The sequence below is a fragment of the Lathamus discolor genome, chromosome 13 (assembly GCF_037157495.1).
Source record: "Lathamus discolor isolate bLatDis1 chromosome 13, bLatDis1.hap1, whole genome shotgun sequence".
Lineage (NCBI taxonomy): Eukaryota > Metazoa > Chordata > Aves > Psittaciformes > Psittacidae > Lathamus > Lathamus discolor.
Window position 1 is genome coordinate 6,739,003 of NC_088896.1, and position 27,775 is coordinate 6,766,777.

At 42.0% G+C, this 27,775-nt stretch overlaps 1 protein-coding gene across 5 annotated transcripts in view; it reads left to right on the plus strand.

The window, feature by feature from the left end:
- The window catches only part of ABCC3 (ATP binding cassette subfamily C member 3), a 50,006-nt gene that overhangs the window by 9,390 nt on the left and 12,841 nt on the right, over positions 1 to 27,775 (plus strand). For 2 of the 5 annotated variants that reach the window (XM_065693296.1, XM_065693295.1), the window contains exons 2-17: positions 5,639 to 5,815; positions 6,684 to 6,809; positions 7,679 to 7,816; positions 9,558 to 9,683; positions 10,479 to 10,540; positions 11,729 to 11,860; positions 15,836 to 16,054; positions 18,333 to 18,510; positions 19,034 to 19,195; positions 20,324 to 20,416; positions 21,723 to 21,926; positions 23,123 to 23,269; positions 23,674 to 23,761; positions 24,769 to 24,835; positions 26,454 to 26,580; positions 26,928 to 27,104. In XM_065693296.1, coding sequence (XP_065549368.1) covers positions 5,639 to 5,815; positions 6,684 to 6,809; positions 7,679 to 7,816; positions 9,558 to 9,683; positions 10,479 to 10,540; positions 11,729 to 11,860; positions 15,836 to 16,054; positions 18,333 to 18,510; positions 19,034 to 19,195; positions 20,324 to 20,416; positions 21,723 to 21,926; positions 23,123 to 23,269; positions 23,674 to 23,761; positions 24,769 to 24,835; positions 26,454 to 26,580; positions 26,928 to 27,104 — 2,223 coding nt within the window. Of the gene's footprint in view, positions 1 to 5,638; positions 5,816 to 6,683; positions 6,810 to 7,678; positions 7,817 to 9,557; positions 9,684 to 10,478; positions 10,541 to 11,728; positions 11,861 to 15,835; positions 16,055 to 18,332; positions 18,511 to 19,033; positions 19,196 to 20,323; positions 20,417 to 21,722; positions 21,927 to 22,493; positions 23,038 to 23,122; positions 23,270 to 23,673; positions 23,762 to 24,768; positions 24,836 to 26,279; positions 26,581 to 26,927; positions 27,105 to 27,775 lie in introns of those variants that run through there. The other 3 variants (XM_065693297.1, XM_065693298.1, XM_065693299.1) reach the window with 3 other exon arrangements.

Consider the following 27,775-nt stretch of genomic DNA (forward strand, 5'->3'; position numbering starts at 1 on the left):
AGATGGAAAACAGCTGGAAGTGGGAGGTGACATATGAAGAGGCTGAGATGAAGCCTGTGCTGTAACTAAGACTGAGCCCTGATAGTTTTGGTGCTGTGGTTCAGAGCCATCCCTGTTCTTGGGATGAGGCAGAGTGGTAGAGCCAAGAGAAAAACATTGTTCTTTTTATCCCTTTATTACTTTTGCCAGGCTGTGCAAGTGCAAGTGCAACTCACTGGCAGGGGGTTTACCGGATGTAGGGGTAAAAGAAGGTGAGGAGGATGCTCCTCTGCATTTAAGTTCTCACTAACAATTTCTTCTACACAAGATACGGTTTCCATGTTTATTTACTTAAGGGGAGCGTTGTTACTTTCAGTTATTCACTTCCCTATCGTTCACTCTTTGTGTGGACCTTCCTGGCCAGCTTTCCAATGTGATTTTTAATCTTAACTAACGTGCCAGCTAGCGATAACTGACACAGAATCAGCAACGCTGCGTGTGTTAACCTTGGGAACAGTGTGAATGATGTCAGCGCAGTGGCCTTCACATTCCCAGCAGATGAAGAATGGTCTTGTGTTTCCTGTGCTTTTCCCGACTCTTTCTGCATTATAGAGGCTTAGAGAGAAACATGTATTAATTTATCCATGCCATGGACATAGCTGCTTGAGGCTGCAGAAGGTACTGTTGGTTTTCTGTAGAGTTTGGTATTTTTCCATTGTGGCTGTTTAAGGAGCGTTCCTGCAGCATCAGCCATTTGCTGGCTACAGTCAATGTGAAGGGCTTTGATTTTAAACTTCTGTAGTGGAGTAGAAGCTGGTTGAGACTTAAGCATAAGGCCAGAACCCCTATTGGTCTTTCTCAGCAGACTCTATTCACATGATCCTTGGGGTCTGGGAAAGGGATAGACAGGAATTTTCCTGTTTTTCAGCTTAGCTTTAGGCTTTCTGTTTGTTCTCCCTTTTCTTTGGAAGCTGTAAGGGATAATGTGCAAGAAACCCCAAGATATGTTGCATTGAACTTTTGTTTCCATTAAAGGCATTACTAGTTTTAAGGATAGCCTTTTCAATAGCAGTGTTCTTTTCCAGAGGGGAAAGTGTAATAGAAAGGACTAGGTATTAGAGCAGATTTAATGTTGCTCAGAGCTTCCCCTGTTGAATACTTTCCCTTAAATGAAGATCATGTATTTAAAACTGCCCATCTAAATTAAGTCCTACTGCACAGATGGCCCTTAAGATGAGGGCTGTGTTTATCCAAAGCTGTGACTGGAGTGATGGGTGTGATTGAAAGCTGCTGCAAGGGACAGTGTCAATGATATTCTTAACTGATGAGCAGAAAGCCCCACCAATTTGTAAGGTTTAGAGTCCAGGGGATCCCGTGTCTGCTGTGAAGCTGTAACAAGCATCCCTAATCTCTTTTCCCATGGATGTTGAGATTGCATTTAAGTATTATTACAAGATTAAGCAAATTGTGTGCCCAGGGAGTTCGGTACAGTGGGCTGTTGTATCTGCAATGCTGTATCTCAACAGCAGAGCCTACAACCTGAGCCATATTACTGCATCCAAGGAAATGCTGCCAAGACAAAGCTCTTGGCAGTCTGGAGGAGCCACGGAGCATTCATCACCCAGAGAATGAATCTGGGTTAGGAAGAGGTCACAGATTGCAGCCCATAACACTTGCTCGTGGGGATGTGAGCTGGCAGTGATGTTAGTTAGCTGTGATGGACGTGCTGGCTGTTAATGTTTCCCTGGGATGAGTTGCTTGGAGAAAGTGGTGTTTCCCAGCATGTGCTGCTGAGTATTTCCCCTTGTGAGATGCCTGTTGATATGTCACTCTGGTTCTGGGTCACCGAGCTGCCTATAGAGACCTTTCTCAGTAGCAAGTCCAAAGCAAACCCGCAAGCCCAGACAGCCCAAGGTGGGTATCTTCATTCTCAATAAGAATGGGACACAAGAAGCATTTAAACTGCTCTGCTTACCAGGACAGAGTTCAGAATCTGCAAAGACAAAGCCAGATTAAAGCAGGAGCCATCAAGATAGGAGTCAGAGAGCTGATGTGTCTCTCCTGCCCTGACTGCTTGTGTTTGTTCTCAAGGGTGGAGTTCCATAACATTACTGCTGAATTGAAGGGTATTTAGCAATATTTGACAATGTTGGCTTGGTCAGAATAGAATGTATAAGACTTTGTCACATTCTGACTCAAAATGCATTGTTTAAGGTTGGAGTGCATGTTGGAATATACGCTGTCAGTGTGGTGATTTATAAAGCCATAAAGTGGAACTGCGAGCTCTGCGAAAACACGTCCAGCTTGGTAAGAAATGAAACTTTCAGATTTACAGATTGAAAGTAATAATGATAATTCATAGCAGAGTCCCTACTACATGCCACATGGCATAGGGCCATGGTTTAACCTCAGCTGGCAACTAAGTACCACATAGCCGCTCGCTCACATCCACCCTTTCCAGTATGATGGGAGGAGAACAGGAAAAAGATAAAATCCATGGGTTGAGATGATAACAGTTTAAATAAAATAAAATATAGTAGTAATAATAATATAAAAGTTGTAATGAAAAGGGAGACAATAAAAATAGAGAGGAAAAATAGCCCCAATAAACACAAGTGACGCACAGCACAATTGCTCACCACCCACTGTCCTGAGCAGCAAGTGGTGGATCCTAGCAAACTGCCCCCTCTTTCTATACCGGGCATGATGTGCTATAGTATAGAATATCCCTTTGGCCAGTTCAGGTCAGCTCTGCTCCCTCCCAGTTCCTTGTGCCCCTCCTCACTAGCAGAGCATGTCAGACTGAGAAGTCCTTGACTTAGAGTAAGCACTACTGAGCAGTAACTAAACCATCTGTGTGTTATCAGTGTTGTTCTCGTACTAAATCCAAACCACAGCACTGCACCAGCTACTACTAAGAACATTAACTCTATCCCAGCTGAAACCAGGACACAGCAGTGTTAGTCCATTGTGGTCCAGTCTTAGGAAGAGCAAGTAATTTGTGTGGAATTACACTGCTTAAATGTTTTAGGTACTGTGTTTTCCAAGAGGAGCCCCTCTCCTTGTATTCAAGGATGGGAAGAGTCTGCTCTGTGAAAACACCAGTTCTTTGAAAAGGAAACTTTTACAGAAGCAGATCTGTTCTAGGAAAGCTTGTTTATCTGGTCCAGGACAGAATTGGACCTTGGAAAACATGACAAACATAGCCAGCAGTCAGGTCTGTCATCTTGGGCATGGGTTTTTCCTTCACCTCGCATCCCTGTTTGCAATTTGCCATGAAAGCAGTAGGCTCCTGATGTTCATTGGGTGGGTGCTGCTTCTTGTACTTCCAGATAACTTTGGAAATGTTCCACGTTTATTCTCAGGGATAATTCAACCGAATCTCAAACTCTCACGTGTTTTCTTAGGTCAGGATCTTTGGTTTCTGGCCAGCTCTATTTATACGTTCAGAAATGCAAGTCTTTTGCCTTGTTTAAATAAAAGTTAATGAAAACCTTCAAATGGCTTGGCAGCTACACACTCTGTGTCTTGGATACAATAGTCAGCTTGTGCTCAGCCTGAAGTTAATGGACATCTGGGACAGTTTCTAGGTTGCTGTCAGACAGAAATCCATTTCTGGACATTTTGCTCTTCTAGGAAAGGTTTAAATTAAGAGCGCTTTCCCCCTGTCCCCCAATAACTTTTTCCTTAAACAGAATCTTTGTTTTATTCTATGCCCAGTTATTGCTGTTCTCCCTCAGCTTTTCTTTTCCAGGATGTTTTTCCAGCAAGCGAAAGGAGCACAATTGCAAACATTCTCAAGACATTGCTAAACCACACGTAATTTAAAGAGGAAATTAGTATTTTGTTGACTAAATGGTAGTAGATAAGCTCCTGCTTTGGAACTGAAGAGCTCTTCAGCTCCAAGCTTCTGGAGGGCATCTCCTGCTCCTGGCAGGGGAGCTGCTAGGGGAGCTTATCACGTTAGAGATGCTGAAATGATTTGATGATGAGCCAAAAATGGGTGCTGTTTAACCATTATCTTCCTTTCTGGTGCCAGAGACCTGCTCACTGGGAGAAAACACAGGGATATTTGAATGGGAGGTTGGAGTTTGGTTTGGTTTTGATCTCGTGTTTGAATTGCTGTGTAATTGCCCCTGTGTTGTTGATTTGTGGCTGAAGTTTCCCCTCTGTCTGGACAAACCCGTTTAGGTAAATGGGGATGTTGTTATTCCGCTAGTCCCAGCTGGGTGCTTGTGTGCCTCCAAATGAGCCATCTCTCACTGGAGAGGCCCTAACTGCATTGAAGGGCACAGTTCGGATGCACAGCTCGTGGGTTTGTGCCAACCTTCACCACTGCCAGAGGTTTGCTTTGTGCCAAAGCTGAAGTACTGAGTGACAAACTTGTCACAGTTGAACCAGCCCATCCTGCAGCCTGCCAAGGCTTTGTAGTTTCATTACACTTACGAGCAATTCAGTGTGTATGTGGACTGATGCAGTGATGCAGGGATGACTGATGATCCTCTGTCAGATCATCACCAAAACGGAAAGACTGTGGCTCTTCAGTTCTCCTAAAATCAACCGTTGCTTTCAGCATCTGGTCTTTTTTGTACTGGTAAACAGAAGCAGGACTGGGAATACTTCAGAAGAATCCGTATTCAGACTTAGTCATTCATTTATAAGAGGTGGTTTAGCTTAACTGAAACATACTTCTAGTGAGAGCTCATACCCTAGAATAATTAGGTACAAGTAAATGATTCTAGTGCAGAGATAAGGCATACCTGAGCCAGAGATATCTCAGTTTTATCAGCTGCGTGTTACTGATAGTACAACAGAGTTATTTTACATTTCCAACAAGTAAGTATTTATCTACCCCATTTAAGATGACACATCAGATGGGGAAATGCAAGTTGTGAATTTCCAGGAGGTTTGATTAAAACCAAGTTCCCCTTAACTGTGCTGAAATGTCTATTTTAGTTTGCACTTGTGTAACTGTGTGTTTGCATGTGGTGCATTCAAATCCTTAGGTACAAGTTGCATGTGTGAATTGTGGTGTCCAGGGTCACATATGGAAAGCATTGCTTGCAGTGTTTGCAAGAAAACCCATACTCCTACCTGCAAGTACAATACGTTCCTTTTAACTTTGTTTAGAATAGGGAAGTAATTCTATTTGGAGGGATATGAATAAGGGCAGCATTTTAGACATCAGTGGAGGGGGTTTTCCCAGGGCAGTGTATGGTTGATCTCAATCTGATCATTTTCTCCAGTACTGGACATTCTTGCTGGATGAGTTCTCAGGTTAAGGATTTTGCCTCAAGAGCTTTGTTTAGCAGTTACACTCCGGGCTGGGAATGCCTGAGAAACATCATGGTAGCACCTGGAGCTAAGCCTTAGTAAAGCCAGAAACACAAGGAGTTTATCTGCTACAAAATCTAAGTCCAACTCAGGTAGAGGTTTTGCCCACTATTTGTAACTGTACTTAGCCCTTTTGCTATAGCAGAATAACCACAAGTGGATGGGATAGATATTTTGGGGGAAAACTTTTACTATACTATTCTAACTCTTCTGTTCTATGGCCGTGTGTTAATACCTGAACCTGGGTACAACTTCTCCAAGCAGATGTTCCAGTTGGCAATGCTTCTGCCTCCCTGTTAATAAACGTCTCCCATCTTTCTTCCAGGATTCCAATCTTTCGGTACACACTGATAATCCAGACCTGACACCGTGTTTCCAGAATACCATCCTAGCGTGGATCCCCAGCATTTATCTATGGAGTGCACTGCCCTTTTATCTTCTCTACCTAAAGCACAACAAAAGAGGCTACATTGTGCTTTCCGTGTTGAGCAGGTTCAAGACGGTAAGATCTCTTTGCAGTGCTCCATGAGCAACGTGCAATTAGGGCTCAGTATCCAGGCAAGTGCTGAAGTAAGGTTTAAACAAAAATTCATCTTATTTATGGGGGAACCAAAGAACATTTTACAGGAAACAACAGTGTAGATACAGATTTCTGAGGAAGGATACTGAAGAAGAGCTGAACTGTAAGGAAATCCATCTTGCGAGTGCACCTTTCTGAGTGTTCACCCCTTTGTTGAGCCAGAACTATGCTGCTTTACCTTTACTTAAGCTTTCAACCACTGAAAGCTGCAAAACAAAGATCTTAAGTTAGGTCTGGTGAGACTTGCATCATGAAAAGTAAGCACAAGAAGGTATTTTTTCAATCTCAATTCCTCTACCCACCCAATAGATGTGTGATTTCATCTGCATCTTGTGCGTAAGAGGTGGCTGGTGTCAGCATCACCTCTGGTTTATAAATGGCTAGATCTAAGGAAAGCAAGCAAGTCACTTTCCATAGGCCATGAGAGATCTGGGTTATTCCTGGAGAAAAATTCCAGGCTTGTGCTTCAGGGCATGTCTGCCTTTAATCTGGATGCTGCCTGTGTTTCCAATCAAAACCAAATAGTATGGAACAAAAAGCAGGTAAATACATTAATCTTTCTCCTGGTTGCGTTTGCAAATCCCTTGGAAGACAGTTGGGATGAGATCCTTGGTTTGAGTGCAGTGGGATAGTGCCATCAGCCTGACAGCAGCAGGTCAATGCAGCAGTGCTGTTGTGTTTACACAGCTTTGATTTGCTGGGCATCTGTGAATCATAAGGGTTTTGCTTGCTCTCTGAGTGCCCCTGGAGAGGAGTTTACCAAATGCTGTGTCTGTTTGACTGCTTTCAGCTGTTTGGAGTCCTGCTGTGGTGCGTGAGCTGGGCAGATCTCTTCTACTCCTTCCACGAGCTCCTGCAAAACAGAACGCCTCCACCAGTCTATTTTGTAACCCCATTGATTGTTGGCATCACTGTGGTTCGTAGCCGTTTCTGTTTATTGCGTTTAATAAAGATAACTCTTTCTTAGGCAGATGAAGGAGGAAAAGGGTTCCTTTGCATTCATTGCCTTATACTGTACTCTTTTAACTGGATTGTTAGTAGTTGTGTTACTGAAGCAAATTTTGCTTACCAAAACGACCATATTTATATCTCTCCCTCATGTAGATTCAGCTGTGTAAATTAAAGTCTTTATAATGGAGGGATTGTTCTGCCTCCCATCTTGCATCTCGTCTGCAAGCTTGTGATCCAGGTGTGGAGAGAATTTGGATATGGCTTTGCCTAAACAGGGAGATGTGACAGAGCGTGGCTTGTGCATTGTTCAGTGTTGTACTGGGCTTTGCAAAACTGTCTCTCGTATCTGGTGGCTGCTCCTCTGTTGCACAGAAACCAAATTGGCCTTGCCTAGGATGACAAACAGTGGCTGCTGCATGCAAAATAAAGCAGTGAAATTTGCCCATTAAGCTTTTAATTCCTTTGGTTAGATTTTTAAAGCTTATTTTCCAGACAAGCCAGGCTTGTCCATCTGCACTGGAGAAAGGACAACTCTTACATTTGTTTAAAGCATTTGTAGCTAATATTGTGTGTACCCTGAGGTACAACGTCTGGCTTGGAAACTGAATTCCAGAGATAAGGTTCTGAAAAGTGTGAAACCAAATTATTTTGGGAAGTTATTCATTGCTTTCTTTAGAGGAGGTTTTCCCATTGAATTGTGAAAGTTATTATGGCACCTTATTTCATAGAGGTCCCATTGTTGATGATGAGTGAAATAGCTGCCAACTGAGAGTGTGAATAGGGGGAGCAGTGGGATGGGGTTATGTTCACATGTTCCTGTATTTACTTTTGCAGCTGTTAGCAACGTTGCTTATTCAATATGAAAGGCTGAGAGGAGTTCAGTCCTCTGGAGTGCTCATTATCTTCTGGTTTTTGTCTGTGCTCTGTGCCGTGGGGCCTTTCCGGTCTAAGATCATGACTACAGCAGCGCAGGTAAGGCTCCATCCTTGTTAGCACTTGGAGAACAGGAAATGTAGCATTAAGATCTTAGTGAAGGGAGTGATTCACCCAGTTTGGAGTCAGATCAGAGCCCAACTTTTGTGAGAGAGAAAGAGATGTTTGGTTCCGTTGCCTTGACTCAGACTTGGGCAACTGGAAGGGAGCTGGGGTTTCTCATGCAATGTCGAAAAGCAGATTTTTCTTAGCCCAAGGCTAGACTGGAAACCTGATAGACACGTGAGGGCTGTGCCAACACTGCACGTATATTAGAACAGACTCTTTTCCTTTTTCCCTTTTCCCTTTTGTAGCCCCCTTTCCCTGCCATACTTAAGTGGGGGTGGGTAGTAATTGGAGATGACACATTTTAATATGTAATGTTCCCTTTTTGCTTAGGCAGCCTGGCCACATTGTACAGCTCCATAGGCTTTCCTTTGTCAGTTCCTGATGTGCTGAGGACAGCATTTTGGCTCCAACTGTGGCTGTAAATAGAGAACAGAAAGTTGGAGGGAGAGGAAAGAAACCTGGGCTGTTATGATTCCTGTTTGAAAACATAGCAGGTTCTCCCACAGTAAGAAAGTTGTTCTGTTTTTCACAGGACCAAATTTCTCTAAGTAGGGCAAAGCAGATTGCTTCACTGATTAGATCATCAAAGGCTGGGAGTGGAAAAAGAGTATTTGAAAGACATTAAGGTGATTGCTTCTCCTCAGTGAAATCAGCGTAGATTCTGTTTGGTGATTTCTGGGGGGTTTTATACTTACTTTTTGGTAACAATTAGGAGCATCATTCTTTTAGCAAGGATTTTGCTATACCAGGCTATTGTAAACATTCCAGCAGAGGCTGAATTAAACCTTAAATGACAGCTTGTGCAGAGCTTCTTCGGGAAATAGCTGCAATCCTGGTGAGACCCTTTCAAACACCACTTAAAGTCAATTCTAAAGCTGTTGTAGTGGTGAATAAGTATAAATATTGGACTATCCATGTTTGAATCCTTAATTAGGGTAAAATTATGAATGCAGAGCCTTAGAACAGTATGTTCTTAGGATAGGTAATGTTTCTCCTGTTCTTGCAACTGCAAGGACCAAATATTCTTCTCTTGCACTTAAACCTTTTAAGTGAACAATGAGAGCATTCACAGCTACATTAGGGTATGAAAGAGCTGTATAAGAGCCATACCCTTGCAGCAAGAAGTTTTAAGTCAACCACAGACTTATATGAGTAGGAAAGGAAATATCTCTAGAGCGGTTAGAACTGTTACTATGCAATACAGTGGGTTTTTGCAGCTTCTTCTGAAAGTATTTAACACTGCTTGTCGGTGACAAGGTACCAAAGTAAATGGATGTTCTCTGATCTGGGTTGACAATTCCTATGCGTAAGACGTGATCTTGCTAGAGCCCTTGGAGGTAATTTAAAAGGATGTCATGCAGCCCTGATGCCAGAGGGTGTCTGCATGCACTGAAGATGTAGAAGTGCTTTGAACTTGACATAATTTAATGAAAAAGCTTGGAGATAAGCATGTTCTTAGGCACTTTACACAGTGCGTGCATATTTTTGTACGATAATTCTTGCTAGCAACGACTTCGCAATGTTCAGCTGTAGAGGCAGAAATGAATTGCCAAAAGAAGCTGTGAAAAAGTGTCGCAGAAGGAGCTGGAGCGTGTATATGTGTGTGTGTGTGTTGGGGGGGGTGGGAAGTGCAATAAAAACAATCATTTACTGTGTTTCTGCTCCCCTCTAGGGCCAAGTAAACGAAAGGTTCAGGTTTACAACATTTTACGTCTACTTTGCTTTGATAATCATGGAGTTGATCCTTTCATGTTTTAAAGAAAAGCCTCCATTTTTTTCCCCTGTTAATACAGATCCTGTAAGTATTTTTACTTTGCTTTCTTTGCATTTGACAGACTAGATCATGGCTTAAGAGTTCCACTGAGAATACTTGTCATTGAAAACAGCTTTGGGCTGTCACTGAGATTGCAGTAGCTAGTGACCCCCTTACAGAACACTGGGTATGGAGAGCAGTATTGGGGTTTGAAGCCTTTTTCCATTATATGTGCCATCATTAGTGACTAATGCTGTTTAGTGAAAGCATCGCTCCTACTTGCTGCTTCGCAGCACTTTAGATTACATTTATGAACATTGAAGTGCAATAGGAATTATTTCAAGAGTTGTTTTTGTGGAGATGCTGGTCTGCTTGTTTAACATTCATTTAGAGTTAGCTAAAGTCTCTAAGGGTTGTCTTAATGAATGAGTTCTATATGTATTGAGAGTAGACATGGAAAAGCATTAATAACAGAAGAGATTAGTGGTATCACAGGTTAAATTTCTTCTCCAGTTCATAAAACGGTGTCTATGATTGGATTTGTGTTTCAACCAAGCTGAGAGAGAAGCTGAGTTTGTTTCTTAAAATGAACATTTCAGAAACTATAGAGTGACATTTCACTTTAAGTGTAATTTAAAGGCAACATATAAAGCAATTTTTAAAGATGAAGACATGGGAAATTTAATCAATTTGGTGTCTTGTTAGGACATAGGTACATACATGTGATATACCATATAATATACCAAAACTGATCGAAGTATACTGTCATCTTATTAAAGTAATGGTAAATATCTTGCTTTATTTATTTTGGTGTTCTTTTCCCCCATAACTTTATTATAGAATCCATGTCCAGAGTTAACTTCAGGCTTCCTCTCAAGATTGACATTTTGGTGGTTTACAAGGTAAGCTTCTCTTCTCAAGCTGTGGGACAGCTGACACCCCCAAACTCTACTTGTGATATATGTTATACAGCGTTAGCAACACAGAGATTTTTCCCCTGACAGCAGTTGAAGTTGGATGCTCTTTCATCCACACTGGTGTCAGCACTTCTTGCTGTTGCCTTTTCAGAAACAGCTTTTGGAGTGCTCATACTGCTCAAACTTCTTCGCTGAGTGGTAGTGGGAACAACTGTGGCATGACTAATAGTGTAGACAGTCTGGTTGTGCTTCCTGCGTGCTGGAGTAAACCTAAACCAGGATGGAAGGCTGTTCCACAAGATTAACTAATGCAACCTTTCACCCACCTGAGAGTGCATTTTATTTGCTGTTGAGGTTCGTGGGTGAATGCTCTTTTATAAGGCCATTTTCTGCGCAAGAGGGAAAGTAAAAGGGTTATGTATACAAATGATTGCCACCAACTGATACTGCTGTCAAAAGGCATATGTGTTAAAGATGGGAACTTGAGATAGGGCTTACTAGTACTCCATGATAAAGAGGTGGAACAGCTGTCAAAGGTCATGTTAAGATCCAGTTTTTCCATAGTGGCTGAGGGTGTTGAGATCTTCATTCTTCCACCTGTGTAACTTTATTGTCCTGGCAACAGCCCTTTAAGGGGTTTTTTAAGTGAGAGTGAGATCTTTCTAAACTTCAGAGTTTTGAACTCTCATCTTCTCCATTTGAGATTCTTGGCAATTACACGTTTGCATCCCTTGACAAAATTCCTGTCACAGTTGAGGAACTGTAGTTTTCAGAGAAATCTGGTTTTCCTTTCACTTACATGAGCTCCTCTTTTGCATTTTGTTCACCTCTGACAGTTATTCCAGATAGACTTAATTTATTTTCACTCCTAAAGCTTCACAAGTTCATTTAAATGCTTCTGGTGGTTGGTTTTTATTGTTCTTTTTTCCTGAAGTGATGTTTTCAATCAAATACATGCAAGCAGATCAAGGCAATGTCCTTTCCTTAATTGCAAGCTTCAATATAAGGAACAAAGGGAGATGGGTATATAAGAGGAACAAAGGGTGTAATTATCACCCTTCCTGTGGAGAAGTATCTTCTTGCTTTTGTTAGCTTAATAGTCCCAGAGTTATTAGCAGTGCTTTAAGTTCTGTTGGCTAAACTGAATCGGACTGTTTTCCTCCATATGTGCAGCATGGCAATTCTTGGGTACAAAAGGCCCCTTGAAGATAAAGATTTGTGGTCCCTGAATGAAGATGATACTTCAAAAGTTATTGTGCAGCAACTAACTAAAGAGTGGGACAAAGAAAAAGCAATGTGCAAAGAGTAAGTATACAACCAAGTCTGCAAACAGATTGATCTGAGTCATCTCAACATTAAATAAGCTGCTCGTCTCTGAAAATAAGGCAACTAAAAACAGCACCTGCCTCTTCAACCCGTCTGTTCTTCCTTCAAGTTAACAGTCAAATTGGCCTATTTTAATATGCCAAGGCAGAGGAAATCAGGCTCTGGGGCTTGTGTACCACTGACACACTTTTTAGCTAGGTGCTTAAAGCCTGCGTGTGCAGGTAGTGCCATTTCCCATGCGGAGAAGGGCTGAAAATGCATAAGCAGAAGGGATTGAGTTGGTTGGATTGCAGAAAATTAACATCTTTAATCACTGAGCTGGTAGATGTCTAACCCCATAATTGCATCCCTCCGGGGCATGTTAGAGCACAACTTCTAGGCACCATAAACCAAAAGGGATTCCTCATCATCCTCATCATGAGTTTTTTGGCCTATTTTTAGCCTTAAGGCTCTTAAGACTGAGCAACTCTTTAAGAGTGAGCAACTCTTTACTTCCGAGCAGTAAAGACAGGAAACTTGACACATGTGAAGGGCAGGAGGGCAGCAGATATCCTGCTTTGATTGCTGAGGCCCTACTAATGTTGTCTAGAAAGTTAGTAGCAAAACTCTCATAGTCTCTGATGGAAATGGGGAGGGTCAGAACTTGCATGTAGTTACATCCATGCTGGGGGGGATATCCTTTTTATTGCATGTTCTGTCCTAATTTAATCTTCAGAAATAATCTGTTGTGCAACTGTATTTCCTTCTCCCACTGGTTAGTGTCCAAAACGTTTCCAAACAAATAGATGTGATAATAGAGTGTTTCAAATGAAAAATGTCAATAAGGAGGAGGCCTGCACTTCCATTTCCTTTCATTGTGGAGACTTTTTTAACGTGTAGAGGCTTTCCTCTGTTCTCTTCTGTGCGTGTCCTTGCCAAATTGGAAATACCCTATTATGTGATAATATTAGGAGAGGGTTGTAAGGTTCTTGGCAAGGCTAAATATGATTTGGAGAGTTCCACTTCACAGCTCAGATCTGAAAGGTTTCCAGCACTAACACCAGCAGCTTGTCCACCAGTGCTCGGTGTGTGTGTGCGTTGTGGTTTTATACTTCAGGTTTTTATTGTTCTCTGAACGTCTCTATTTTTACGGCATGGAATAACGTGCATTGTCTGGGTCCTGCTCTTTTTTCACAGACATAAATCTCACTCCCCTCAGGCTTTTAATATAGTAAGAGCACAGCCCTTGTGCAGAAGTGCCAAGGGTCCAGGAAAACTTTTGCTAGGAAACCAGAAACCGTGCCTGGAGTTTTGTCGTGGGATTCATTGCGTTTTGGAAGTGATTCGTACAAACTGGGGCCAGTTGGCAATGAATTAAACTGTAAATTCTGGCTTGTATTTAGCTCAGGTAAAAGTGTGTGGCGACTGTATTAATGATTCTAAGGTGGGGAAAAGAACAAAAACAAAGAAAATCACTGTACTCCATATTGCTGGGTTTCACGTAACACTGAAAGCTTCATGGCTCAGCTTATTCCTCAATTACAAGTAGGTATTCTCAATTACTTCATGTCAAATAACATTAGTGATAGTTGCTTGGCAGCCGTTGGAAATACTTATTTTAACTCATTAAAGCTGCTCTGGGCAAGTTTTTATGACATTAAAAACGCTGTGTCAAGCTGTACACATATTGCAAGTGTCATGGAAAATGCTTGCAGTGTATGTAGTAGTAATTTCTTTTAACGTACTTGATCAGTTGCAACTCTGGGATAGGAAAAGCTTTAAAGTTATTGCATGGTAATGATTAGCACACTTGTATTGTTCCTAAACCTATAAACCCTTTTTTGCTTCACAGCTGTCGTGTGAATTACTGTTTAATAATTGCTAATAATTCATTTGCCACTAATGCGTAACAGGAGAGCTCAGTGTGGATTTAAGTTGTTACAGAGTGTGCAAAGTGTGTTTTTTCCTTTGCTCTCTTTACATGTATGGCTGAGGCCTCGACTCACTGATTTTACCGATAAATGCAGTTGCTTCTGAGAAAGAGCCGTGCTGGATGGAGAAGGGAGATCTGGAACCCATTTTGCCTCATTTTTAGTTATCTTCAGATTTTAAATACTATGCTTATGAAGACGAATGGAAGATGCAGAGCCTTGTCATCACCATTGAGAGGGCTGTGCTTTTTCCCATGAGATAATTGCCCTCTATTATCTGCCCTGCTATAAATAATGGAAACCAGGCACATGCTTTTTGCTTTGATAAAAAGCTGGGTGTGAGCGGTCCCACACGCTGCTGAAAACCTGACCTCACCTAGCTACCAGTAGTAAACACTAGAAGTGCATTTTCTCCCTTTGGGATTTTATACTGCAAGAGAACTATTGCGTTGCTGTTAGCTCACTGTAATAAACCTTTTTAATAGCACAAAGCTAAGGGCAAGTAGTCTTGTTTCTTCAAATCCTTCAATGAGTTTAACAGTCTTGGTTGCTAGAAAAATAAGGCTTTGCTCATAAACTCTCCAGGTTTGATCTGGAAGGACAAAGACAGCACTGTTTGTTCCTGCCTGGGAGGGGGTTAGTGGAAATTAATGTCTGGTTTAGGTTCTCCCCCTGCCCTTAAACTTTATTGCGAAGAAATTGGGATTTGCGAATGCCTTTGTTTTGAAAGGATATGAACAAGTTCCTACCTGTGGACTGTTAGCCACAGTGATCATTTTTGAATGCTCATAGGCTGTTGGAATGATTTGACTCTGCAGCCAGCCAGCTCCAAGAAATCTGTGCACTCTTTATGAAGAATCATAAATCCAACCTCACTCAGTTGTACTTACAAGTTATTCTTCAAATGCCTTCTTGTTAAGTGTTCACTGTTCCTAGGCTGTCTCTTCCATCTGTCACTTCTTATAAGGCTTATGTGCCCCAGACTCATTTCCTTCTCCCTGCTCCACCTGGACCTAACCTTCCTGGCTGACATGCAGGAAATTGTTCTTTAGGTCCCTTAGCCCCCAAGAAACAACAGCAGTTCGGTGTTTGCTGGTGGAAAAGCTGCTCTTTGAGAGCAATTCATAGAGGAAATAATTTCCCAGAGCATCCCCTCTTTATTGATGGGCAACAGAAGTCAGGCACCTAAACCCCATTAGGTGCTTCCAGAACACCTGCCTGGAGGCCTGGAGAGCAGCGTGGACTGTTTGGTCCATTTTTCATCAAAGAGCTTTGCAGAAGAGGTCACTTTTGTTGGCTTATTTTGCCGATGGAGAAAGAGAGGCACAAAGTAAGAAAGGGACACAGCCAAACAGTGCTTAAATGCTTAAATTGGCATCTGAGGAAAACTTGGGCACCTAAACCCAAAGTTTTGGTCCTGGAGGAACCTCAGTCAGCCATGGCCCAGGTGGCTCAGCTTTGGAGGTGCTATGGTTTGTTATCTTTCAAGTTTCCAGGAATGCAAAGCTCTATTTAGAGAGGGCTGTGTCTGCATCCTCTCTTAGCTTGGCATGTAATTCAACGCTTGTCTCTCCAGAGATTCAGGCTAGTAGCTGTGTCATCAGATAAGGCTAAAGGGTTAGTACAGCTACTAATTGAGTAACAAATACAGTCTCAGAAAGAATAGGTGCGGGTGCCTTTTGAGGTATGTAAATAACAACTGTTAGAGAATTCCTTTACAAGAAATTGTTTGATTCAAGGTCAACTCTGTCATCTGCTAAACGAATTCAAGCCTTCATCTCCTATTCCTTTGGGCCATGTTCCCATCCCATGGTGATTGATTTTCTGGCCTAGGGAGTGCACTCTGTAAGTAAGTACTGCAGAAAAAGAATACTTATTACACAAGAGTGGCCTATCTCTGAGCACATCGAGATCTTGTTGAAAGTCTTGCTGTTCATCAGTAGCAGAGCAAAGAAAGGAGCAGACTTTAGATGCTACCGCAGTGCTGTCCACATAGGGCAGTGACATTGTCAGCCGTCTCTAATTGCTAGTTTCATTCCTCTAGGAAGGAAGATGTGACATATATGAAGAAATCTAACAATGTGCTGAATCACACTGGTGATGGTCCGGAGGAAGCAGAAGTTCTGATCGGAGACAAAAAGCACAATAGAAAACCTTCCTTTCTCAAAGCTTTGTTGAGGACCTTTGGGCCATATTTCTTAATCGGTTCCTTCTTCAAGCTGATACAAGACCTGCTTTCTTTTGTCAACCCTCAGCTGTTAAGGTTGGTTCACTGCGTGAGTAGTTTCTATGCATAATCCCTATGGAGGCTTAGCTTTGGCACGAAGTATTTGTTTTTCAAATGCATAGCTAGCTTCCCCTCACAGTGCTGCATGTGTGTGCTCCCTCACCTTCCCACCGAACTGCCTGAAAACAGGAGTTCTTTATTGTGGACTGAGCTCTAAATTTGGCAAGCTTCACTGGAGCGGTGATTCATAAATCACCCATCACCAATAGACAGCTTTGAATTGCAAATTACCTGTTGCTCTACGCAGCAATGCAAAGCAATTTCTCCCCATGTCTAAAGGATTACTTATGAAATCAAAGCGAAGCACTGCTCGCTGGATCCAGTAGTCTCTGTACGTCTGATACCCACATGTGTTGCCCACAGGGGTGGTGCTTACAGCTGTAGCACGACTTGATGTACACATGAAGTGTGGTGCTCAAGTACGTGGTGCTTTGGCCTTGATGTTGTAATCTGGGAAAGCTTTTGCACCATTTAAATGAGCTCACGTGTTCTCAGTTGTGCACAGCAATGGGAATGTGTGAGGCACAGTTGCAGTCAATTTCCATGTGAAAGTAAATTGTGGTTCTATTAGAAAGGAAGAGAGCAGTCTTGACAAAGTGGTGTGTCCTCAGATGCTCCTTTATGAGGAACATCCATACCTCCCAATTCCAGGAGAGACCAGTTGCTCAGCCTGATCCATGATGGAATTTGCATGATCCCTGCATTTTTTTCTCTGTATTATCCTTCAAGTGAGAAACTCGCCACATAATCATTAACTAAGAACAAAACAGTGGAAATACCAGCATTTCTCTCAAGCAATTATTCTCCCAGTTTTAAATCAATGGAAAAGCACATAGTCCTGTTAATACATGAGAGAGGAATGGAGGTTGGATGGAGGCCACAAGTAGATGTGGGGAAGGGAGAAAGAAAGGGCCCTGCTCCTATATGAGTGTCTCTTAAAATAGCACTGGTGTGGAGCTGTGTTCTGAGATCATGTTGTTCTGTGGGTAGTTTGTGACATGCCCAGGAATATGCTAAGCAGAGGGTCCAATCCAGTATGGTGACATTTAATAGCTTACAGTGTCTCTTCTCCTGGAGTCCCCCGTGAAGAGGGGGCAGCTGGCTTCCTCCTGGGAACACATTAAGTATGATCTATTCTGGGAATTTCTCAAATCTGCCTGAATTCCTGGATATGTTGCCACTGGTATCTCAAGGCTTATGATGGGGAATTTCTTTTCAAGGCTAAATTCCTGCAGCCTTGGAAAATGCACTGCTAGTGGTAAGAGAAAATGAAGCAGCCGTGGCTGTGTGCCGTATTGCATGGAAGACAGTTTTCTGTTTCTAAAACGATTGCTGAATCCCATGCTGGGACTGTGAGGGAGAGGTTTTCCTGAAGCTGTCCACTTACAGCATGAACTGGTGCAGTGCAGAAGGAATATCTCTATGGAATGGAAGGAGAAAGATGTAGCAACCTCATGCTTCTAACACAAGGCTTTGGAGCCTGATTTGTAGCTTCCAGGTGTATTTTCCCCCTGCTGGTTATTTGAACCATGGAGTCAAATCTTTGTTCCTCTCATATTTTAACCATCCAGTACTCTGGTCAGGAGGCTGAAATCACCAGTGTGATTTTTGAGTACACTGGACATTGCCATATGTTGTCCTCCTTGTGTGACAGTGTGCAGGGAGAGCAGCTGTGTGCAGTAAGAAGTGGCTTATTAATAAAAGATGACGCACCAGTTTAACAGTACCAAAAAAGGAGTGAAGAACTCTTTATGCATCCATCCAGGAGGATGTCTTTTAATCTAGCTTCTTTTTATGGGAAAACACCCCAGGCAGAAGCACTTGGGCTGCTCAAAAAGGATTTGGGTAAGAAGCTGGTTTCGCCTGCTTTACTGCAACAGTCCTACTGTGTCCTATCATTCACCTCTTGCCCTGGGGGGCTGCCTAACCGAGCTCAGACAGTGAGCCATGTGTTTAAACGCTGGATCTCAGGGGAAACCCTAAAGTATTTCATTTTCTCCAGCCTCATTTCCAAATGGACTTACTCACTGGCAAAGCCTAGGGTTTTACTGCTGGATCTTTGCAATGTTGTTTGACTGAGATCGTAACTCAGCTCGCATCCTGGAGAGCTGTTTACTTTCTGTGGTTAGAGGGAGGATGTGGCACGATGCCACAGTTGAGAGAAGCTGTGTTATGTCCCATGGAACTTGCTGCATGTGTTTTATTTGTGCTTCTTTTTTTCTTTTCCTTCCCCAATCTCCTGGAAAAAAAACAGTGCATTAATTGGCTTCATTAAGAACAAAGATGCCCCAGCCTGGTGGGGATTTATGATTGCTGCTTTGATGTTTATCTGTGCTGTGCTGCAGACACTCATACTTCACCAGCATTTCCAGTACTGCTTTGTTACTGGGATGCGGCTGAGAACTGGGATCACTGGAGTGATATACCGAAAGGTAAGACTGGAGTCATTTCATGGGCTGGAGGATCAGTGTATGAGCCAAGCAAGTGGCCTCCATTCTGAAATACTCAGGGAAGAGCAGGCATATTGAAGAATAGCCTCCTGGAATAGAAAAGATTGGGGGTTTGGTGAGTTTTTAGGAGTACCTCTATCATACTTTATGGGATTTTCTAGTGATCAGCAATTTAAATGTTGGTTGATCGCCAGCCATATCACAGGCATCTGCTGGTTCACTTTATTCAGAAATGGGATCCGGAAGAATAGCATGTCTGTGCTACGGGTTGGTTAGATGCAACTAGGTTTTCTTCACAGTGCTGCACACTGCTTGAGATAGAGTGATCCATTTCATGAAGTCTTGTTCTTTGGAGATTGTGAATTGATGTAGATGTGAATTATTTTATTCTTGCTGGAGAAGCACATTCTGGGGAGTATCTTTGGATAATAATGGAGGGTTTCTCCTCTGTGCTTCTCCACATGTATCAGGATTGTGAAACTACTGAATCTCTCCTCTTTCTCAGTCCTTAGTCATCACAAACTCAGCAAAGCGTTCATCTACCGTTGGAGAAATCGTCAACTTGATGTCAGTGGATGCCCAGCGGTTCATGGACCTGGTGACTTTCCTGAACATGCTGTGGTCTGCACCACTCCAGATATTCCTGGCTTTGTATTTCCTCTGGCAGGTACAGACATTGGGACATTTTTCGTCAGGATTTGTCTGAATGATGTGCAAGCTTTTTGTGGTGGTGGTGTTAATTTGACCCTTTACTGCTGGTTTTGGTTCTTCGGGGGGTTTCTTAGACGCTTACTTCTCTGCCCACTAGTAAAATAGCTTGCAGTGGTGTACACCCTTCATTTCTTAATTATTATGTTCATCTGGTAAGGAAGAGAAGGCATTTGAAGGCTTTATGTCTCCTCTGTCCCTATCATGCTTTGGTAGGATCAGTCTTGGACTGATCACATCATTCGTAGTAGTTGATACAAGTGAGAGCTTGAAGAAAATGGTCTAAAAAGCAAACCAAACAGAAAAACAACCCTGGCCATGAGAAATGCAAGCCATATATAAAGATTATATCACACCATATAAAGAAGTTTTGTGCAGAGCAACATGAAACAAATCTCACCTGGAATAACCATCATTTTTCCTTTGCAACAGTGAAGTTGGTTTATTCCAGGTTCAGTTGGAGTGCTGCCTTTCAGCCTTAAAATGTTTCTATGCAATTAATCTGGTTTCACTGCATAAACCGTAGCACCAGCTTAACCATATTGATTTAGATTTGAAAGCCATTAAGCTGCAGCGGCTTTATGAGTTACTGCTCTGCTGGTGGCATGAACTAGCAGTTTGTATGCATTTACTCACACTGAGGGTACTGGGTTAATTCAGTAATTGCAGTTCCTGAGGTCAGAGTGAAGTCAATGGAAAAACTCCTTCTGTGTGGCTTATTTATTCCCTTTCTACATTTGCTCAATAGAATCATAGAAACACATGATCAATAGGTCTATATTTCCGTTAGTTCAGACTTACTTTGCCCTCCCACTAGGAACCACTTAACAGGTAAATCTCAGACCACTCTGCTGTTATCAATACGAGCACAATAATAATTCAAGGTGGATGCTGTGATATTTTTCTGTCTCCTCCTCGTACCTGTTCTGTAGACTCAGAACACTTCACTGGGAGGAGTTCAACTTCTCTATGTAAGACATTGATTTCTGTTTCTATAACCTGCTGTTGTTTTCGTGTTTGCCATAGGGAACAGCAGCACAACAACTGTTGGGTACAACAACAACTTATCTTTTTTCTTTCAATCAAGGCTTTAGGGCCTTCTGTGCTGGCAGGAGTTGCTGTGATGGTTTTACTTATCCCATTTAACTCTGCAATAGCAATGAAAACCAGAGCATTCCAGGTAAGGTACCAGCAGAAAAGGTGATGTTACCTGAATTGGCAGCTGTGCTATGAGAAGTTAAGGCATCAGTGGTTGTCTTGGCCATTAATGAGCTGCCATTTGCACCAGTTTAGTTGTGAGTAAGATCTTACTAATATAGTAATAATAACTGTAACTGTAATAATAACTAATAACTGTATCTTCTCAGATAGGTTTTCCATAGTGAATTGGATGCTGTTTAAGGGAAAGGTGTGGCGTTGAGTCAGTGGCTCTTCATACTGCTGGATCAGCTTCTGGGATTGGCAAATCTCTTTGTCTCCATATCCCTTTGGCTGGTAGCTCCTTCTAGGAGCATCTAGAGAAAAGGGAAATAAATGCTGTTCTTTAAGCTGTGAATGACTGTTTTCAGAGATGGGAACTGAAACCTGGCAGCCTGGGTTTTATGCTAATAGCCAGTGTTGATTTTTTGCTGCTACTGATCTGGGCTAAAGTTGAATTAGTGTCTTAAGGTAAAAGGAGCCTTTATTCCTTTCTTTGTAGTCTCTAGTCAAGGAAGGCTGAAAAAACCAATATAATAGTGCCCTCTGGCTTTGTGCTAGAAAAAAGTAGTAAGTGGCTTGTGCTGTGCAAACCTATCAGTGACTCTATGGAAGATTTGTTAAATCTTCTTCTGTTAATGTATAAAGGTAAGAGTTGGAAAACAAACATAAATTATGCCATTTAAGCACAGCCTTAGTAACAGAGTGCTATTATTACATGCCTTAAAGAGACATCCAGACTTCCCACGAAATCTCTTTGATGCTGTCACGTTAGTATTAACATTCCTTTTCTCCCTGGCCCATTATAAGATCCACAGAGCTGCTTAACTTGGTGTGCATGTGTGTGAATGCAGGTTTTCTGTCTATACAGCTGAGCAGGGATTTTTTATGTTGTTTAAATAAGCATGAAGCACTGTATTCTAATGTATAGGAACAAAAATAAGCTGGGAGTAACCACAATTGTCAAGGGATACCCCAAGAAATACAGCTATGCATATTAGGAAAATCAAAGGAAGAAGCAGAGTAGTATTTTTGTGAAGTGCCTGAATCCTTCTTTAGGGTGGTTTTGAAACCATAATAGTGAAGATAAGGGGAAAGCTTTTGTACTCTGGTTTCTGATTACTTTGGAGGTATAGACTTGCACAGTAATACTGAGAGCAGTCTGTCTTTCTTCACTTACCTTGTGCATCCTCTTTAGAAATAGCCCAAGGACCATCAGAGCTGTGAGGCAACACATGGAAAACTCTTCTCCTGTGACACTTTGTCTCCTGTGTTTACTAATAACCTAGGTGGAACAAATGCGGTACAAAGACTCCCGCATTAAGTTAATGAATGAGATTCTGGGTGGCATAAAAGTGCTGAAGCTCTATGCTTGGGAGCCATCGTTCTCAGAGAAGGTGCTGGAGATACGAAAGAATGAGCTGCGAGTCCTCAAAAAATCTGCCTACCTCAATTCTTTGTCCAACTTTGCATGGATCAGCGCACCATTCCTGGTAAATGGAATTTGCATGGACAAGTGCATCTGTGAAGGATAAGTGTGGGGCTTTCTGCTTGCTAAATGTACATAGGAATAAAATGTAAATACTATTAAAAACCCCCTCATATTCACATGCTTTGAAGCAAAGCTCCCTGTTCTCCAGAGCCTCTTTGTTAATCGGTATTAAAGTATTTCTTGATAAAGCCTGCCAGTGGAAGCTGGGAATTGCTGTCACTGGAGAATTTCCAACCACTTCAGAATACTTGCCGTAACAAATTGAAACTAGAATTTGAAAGCTCAGAGATATCTGTGCATAGCCAAAATAGCAAGAAGAAATCAATTGAGTCAATCAGGACAACGTCTGCCTTTAGCTCTCTTCTACCTTTTATGTTACAGTGCTCTGCTTGTTTTAGTGGGAGAGGGAGTTGCTAAATTATTCTACCTAAATTCTAAAATATTCTATCTGAACCCAAGATTGATCTATGTAAAAAAATAAAGCCCAAATGATACATTGCCAATTCGGAAATGCTTTTTTCCTCAATTTTTCTCTTTCCCTCTGTTTTCCACTTCATGCCTTTTCCAGAATGGGTAACAAAAGCATTCAGAGAAGTGCTTCGTCAAAAATATTCCTAGTTGTTAAGACTGAAGGCCCAACCCTGGAGAAATATTCTTAATGGCTTCAAGATCGTGCTTCTTTCATGTTTCCTTAAATGAGCTTCCTAAAATACACATCCTCGTTCCTGCTCACCATTAGTTTACTGCAGAGGATGGTCGTGGATTGTCCCTGTCATGCAGGGAACCAGCAAAAAACCTGGATTTTACTTCCTTTCCTACTGATCAGTAAGCCTTGTTTGCTTAGCCTGCAGGTAACAATGGGAAAATTCGGTTGGGTGAGGTTGGAAATGCGGCCAAACCACAGCCAGATAACAGCTTCTCATTTGTATTTACCCAAGCTCTGTAGTTCGCCTCTTGAGTCTCCAACTGAATGTAGCCATTAGTAATCCAAAAGCTATTTTATTCCACGTGCCCTTTTTGTATCAACTTGCTCATGTGACTTGTCATTCTTCAAGCATGTTGAAAAGGTCAGAAAGGGAGAATTTGCCTGATTTTGTTGTTGATACTTTTATTGCAAAGATGCCTATCAGGCTTGACTGCTTCTGAAAATGTCAGAATATTACACATCTCACAGCAAACTCATTTTCTGGCTTTCAGGTGGCATTGACAACGTTTGCTGTGTATGTCTCAGTGGATGAGAAGAATATCCTGGATGCAGAAAAGGCTTTTGTCTCCCTTTCCTTGTTTAATATCTTAAAGTTTCCCCTCAGTATGCTTCCGCAAGTCATCAGCAACATTGTGCAGGTAAGGAGGATCTGGTACAGAAGTTGTTTCCAACAGCTTGAACAAAAAGAGCCTCAGATGTCCCTGGTTTCTGGCATGCAGAGATCCCTTGCGTCTGCCTGTGAGCTGGTTTTCTTTCTGATACCCTTTCTCTGCCACTGCCCTGTATTGGAAAGCCTGGCTCCTGAGCGAGCTCTTGCCTGTGTGAATTTTGCTTTGCTCAGATGAACTCAGCTTGGGCTGAGAAATTTCCCCATTTAAAAGCTTGAATTTCACCATCAGACTGATGGCAGGGAAAGAATGAGTCATTGCTGAGGAAGCCCAGGGGTGAAAGCTTAAGCCATTCTGCATGCTTTCTTTTTCAGTAGTAAGAGCATTAAATCCCCATGAAAAGAATGATAAAATAACTCGCATCCTTTTCTTAGACAAGTGTTTCCCTAAAGAGAATTCAGCAGTTCCTGAGTCATGATGAACTTGATCCGAATTCTGTGGAAACAAAAGTGATTGCACCAGGTAAAGACATCAGTATTTCTCTACACTGTGCTAATACAATAAACCTTCTGTATTTGGTTTGGACTGGTTGAGGTCTGAAAAAAGGCAAAAAGAAAAGAACAATAATAATCTTGGTTTTAATGAAAAGAAATTGCTGCTTTGAAAAGTACATGTTTGTTGTTCAGACTGTGGAAACTACAGAAGTTGCTGCCTGGTTTTGAGCTTTGAGCTGAGTCATTGGGCCTGAGTTTGCATCTGCAATGTACTGCATGCTAAGAGCACTGAATAGTGAAGTGCATCCACTGACTAGGGACAGCAAGACCTGTTCAAACCTTTCACGCTGCACAAATGCTCAGGACCATTGTGAACAGTTTTGATTTCTTCTTATGGAAACAGTATCCCCAAAACAAATGAGCAAACCAGGTGGTCTCCAAAAGATGTTTTCTCATGTAGTACACTTCACTGATACTGTGGTTCGAAACTTCTCTTGTGTGTGATGCCATAGAGAAGAAGGGATGGTTGTGTGGCTGTCATGCAGATACTGTGCTACATCACCCCACCAGGAGGTAAAGAAAGCCTGCAGATCTGTAACTTGTTAGTGTGGCAAGAAAAAAGCTGCTCAGAGGGAAATTTAATCGGATACATTAAAGCCAACAGCATGCCGTGGTCTCCTACCAACTTGAAAGGGGTTTCTTAAGTGAAGTTGTGCTAACAGTTGGACAGGGATTCTGAGCAGCAAATGTTGAGACCTGCATCACCAGGGCAGGGTAAAGAGGGCAGATTTTGAGCTCCAGAGGTCTGTAAGCTCCAGTCTATAGCTTAAGCTGCAATCAGTAATTTTCACTCTTAAGAAGCCTATCTTGTGACCCACAGTCATGAGACTGTGCTTCCCGTGCCAGTAGAAAAGGAAACTGCAGTGTACATGAAACACCCAGAAATAAAGATTCTTCTGTCTGCTGGTTTCTTAGCCGTACTGTTCTGTGTAATACATTTCCTGCCTTCTCTGTTATTGTGTTTTTGTCATACAGGCAATGCCATCAGTGTAACAAATGCATCATTCAGCTGGGGAAAGGAGCTGAAGCCATCTCTGAAAGAGTAAGATACCTTTATGCAGTTGCAGTGCAACGTCTACCTGCTTCCTGGTTTCTGGCTTCTGGGCAGTCTCTTTGAAAGATGCTTAGTAATACCTGCAGCTTGCTTCTGGAAAAGGTTATTTCCACACATCACATGTGCCTCTCTTCTCCCTTTAAAACCCTGAGCTAATCCTCATGCCTCATGGTATTTGGGCTTTACAGAACAGTGCTGTAAGGCGTTAACTCCACAGCGATAGCATAAAATAGTTACCTGTTAAAGGACAGAAAGGCTGCATAAGTTTCTTTAATAGACTTTTTTTGAACTAAAGTGTTGGACAAATCAATCTCATGAATTATGGGGACAGTTGGGTTATCAGGGTTTGGATTTGGGTGTGCCATCAATGGCCTGTTCTAAGCGTCTTGTGGCAGATTCATCCCTCTGGCTGTAGATAGACCATTTTCAAACAAAGCGGGTGCACATATTGCTCATTGGCCAATTTGAAGGAATAAAAACAAATCAAATGCCTGGAAGCAAATACTTCCTTATGTTAGGTTTTGTTGTCAGATTAAAATCACAGAAACCTGAGAAGTATTAGAATGCTCAGTCTGAGTTGCTCGTGCTGCCGTGCTGAGTGTATTATGTCAACAGGTTTTATATACATGGGTAACTTGCAAGCAAGGTGCTTGGAGTTCAAGGCAGCCAGTTTCGTCCTGGCAACCAGATCTGCAGCCAGGCTTACTTCAGTGTTCTGGGGTTTACATCAGAAAGAACTGTGTGTCTTTAGCTTAAATTGTCAGCCATCTGGGCCTAAAAGTTACATGGTGACTTCCTAAAGGAGCACTAAAGTAAAACTCAGAGGAAAAGAATAATGAAAAAGATTCAAAATTGTAGTGATTTTGAGGCTTTCTGCTTTGAATTTTTCCTTAAAACAAGCAAAGGAACAAACTTTCACTGTTCAAAACATCAACTAACTGCTTGGTAAGAATCTGCGTAAGAATTAGAGCCCTAGTTCTGCATCACAAACACAAGTTTGGCTTGATCTCATTAGTGAAAGGCATTTTGATGGCAAGGAGTCTGTGTCCGTCAGTCGTTTCTGTATCAGTTCACCTTCAAACCCAGGGCCTTCAAGATCACAGTGGGGGAAACAATAAAGGATTTTAACTGGGAAAGTTTTGTTTTTCTTGTGTTGTTCTGAACCCTGTTTACTAGCACTGGAAACAGGGTACTGAAGTGATTTGAACATTTTTAGATGGGATGCGTTCATCCACTACTTTTGTACAATTGATCTTGGTTTTAAAATCAAAACCCAAAAGACTTCTGGAAGATGTCTGCTATCAAAATGCCTGTTAACCCTGTTTGACTTGCTGATGGACTGATATGACACAGCAAAGGGGCTTGCTATCAATCCTGCCTCTTTAACAACCAACAAGATAGATTAATGCTGGGTTTCTGTTTACCCCTACAGTTCTGGTTGCAATTGATTGTACACAAGAAAAGGAAGAGGAGACCAGCAACCAAGCTATGCTTGCTGTACCCAGTCAGGCTGATTTGTCACTGTGTATTTCAGCCCTGGTTTAAAGACCCATAATGTCTGTAGTAAACTAATGTTTAATTAATTTCCAGCCTGTTTCCTCCACAGTATAAATCTGTTGGTCCCCAGTGGTGCTTTGGTTGCCGTTGTTGGCCAGGTTGGCTGTGGGAAGTCTTCTCTGGTGTCTGCTCTCCTGGGTGAAATGGAAAAGCTGGAAGGAGAAGTGGCTGTCAAGGTTGGTATTGTTTATGATGCCATTTAATGATGGTATGGAAATGCGCTGCTTATGCCTGCCATCGCTTATAGTGCGTATCAGGCTAGAGAGGGAATCCTCCTTGCTCCTGTGGCAGCTTGTCTGTGTGTTTGTTTGGGCTTTGGCCACACCTATTCAGTTGTGTTTTATATGGAATAACTTTCCTGATTCTATCATCTATACATTTACATTTAGTACACATATATGTATGATGTGGATGTATATCAAACAGGAGCTGTATGTATGTGCTGCAGATCTTAATCAGAGTTGTAAGCTTGAATTGCTGCTTGTTACAAGCCAAGGGTTTCCTTTCTTCCTCCTTGTTGTAGGGTTCTGTTGCTTATGTGCCCCAACAAGCCTGGATCCAGAATGCCACGCTGAAAGATAACATTTTGTTTGGCCAAGCTCCTAATGAACAAAAGTACCAAAATGTCCTGGAGGTCTGTGCTTTGAAAACTGACCTGGAAGTGCTGCCAGGAGGAGACCAGACTGAGATAGGAGAGAAGGTAACTTACTTGAATAGGTAATTTAAGTCAGACCTGCTTGGAGATTCCTGTTCTAGCTTAAGAGAGAGGCAAGTCAGCACGTGGTATCGTTTGATCTTTACAGTAGCATCCCTGCTACAATCAACACTGAAGCACTCAAAGCAGTTTTGTGCAACGCAGTTAGACTTAAACTTGTTCCTAACTTTAAGTATGTGTTCATGCTCTGATGCATGATTGCACATCTAGCCCTACAAGATCAGAGCATCTTCCACTTGTTGTCCAATTGTAAAGGTGCATCTGTCCAGAATATGTAAAGCCCTTCCTTTTCCCACAGGGATAAAAAGGGAGGTAACACATGGTGTGCTTCAAGTGAAAAAGTGATATGATCATCCATTAACACCTCATTTTAATGAGAAACTTTTACATCTGTGATACCAACAGAGATTATTTATTTTTCATAGGCCACTAAATTCAAGATAGATCCCAGGATATGGGGTGGATATGTGGATTTGTGTGTAAGATGAGAGATAAGGAAGATGTTCCAGGTGCTGCAGCCCTGCTTTGAATGTTTGCATTTTACATCCTGGTTGATGGTCTTCCTTTTTATAGTTCTGTGTTTTAACAGCTCCCTTTAGGAGCTTATTAAGCAAGAGGCTTATTCCATCTCCAGATTGCTGGGTGAGTGGAAGTTT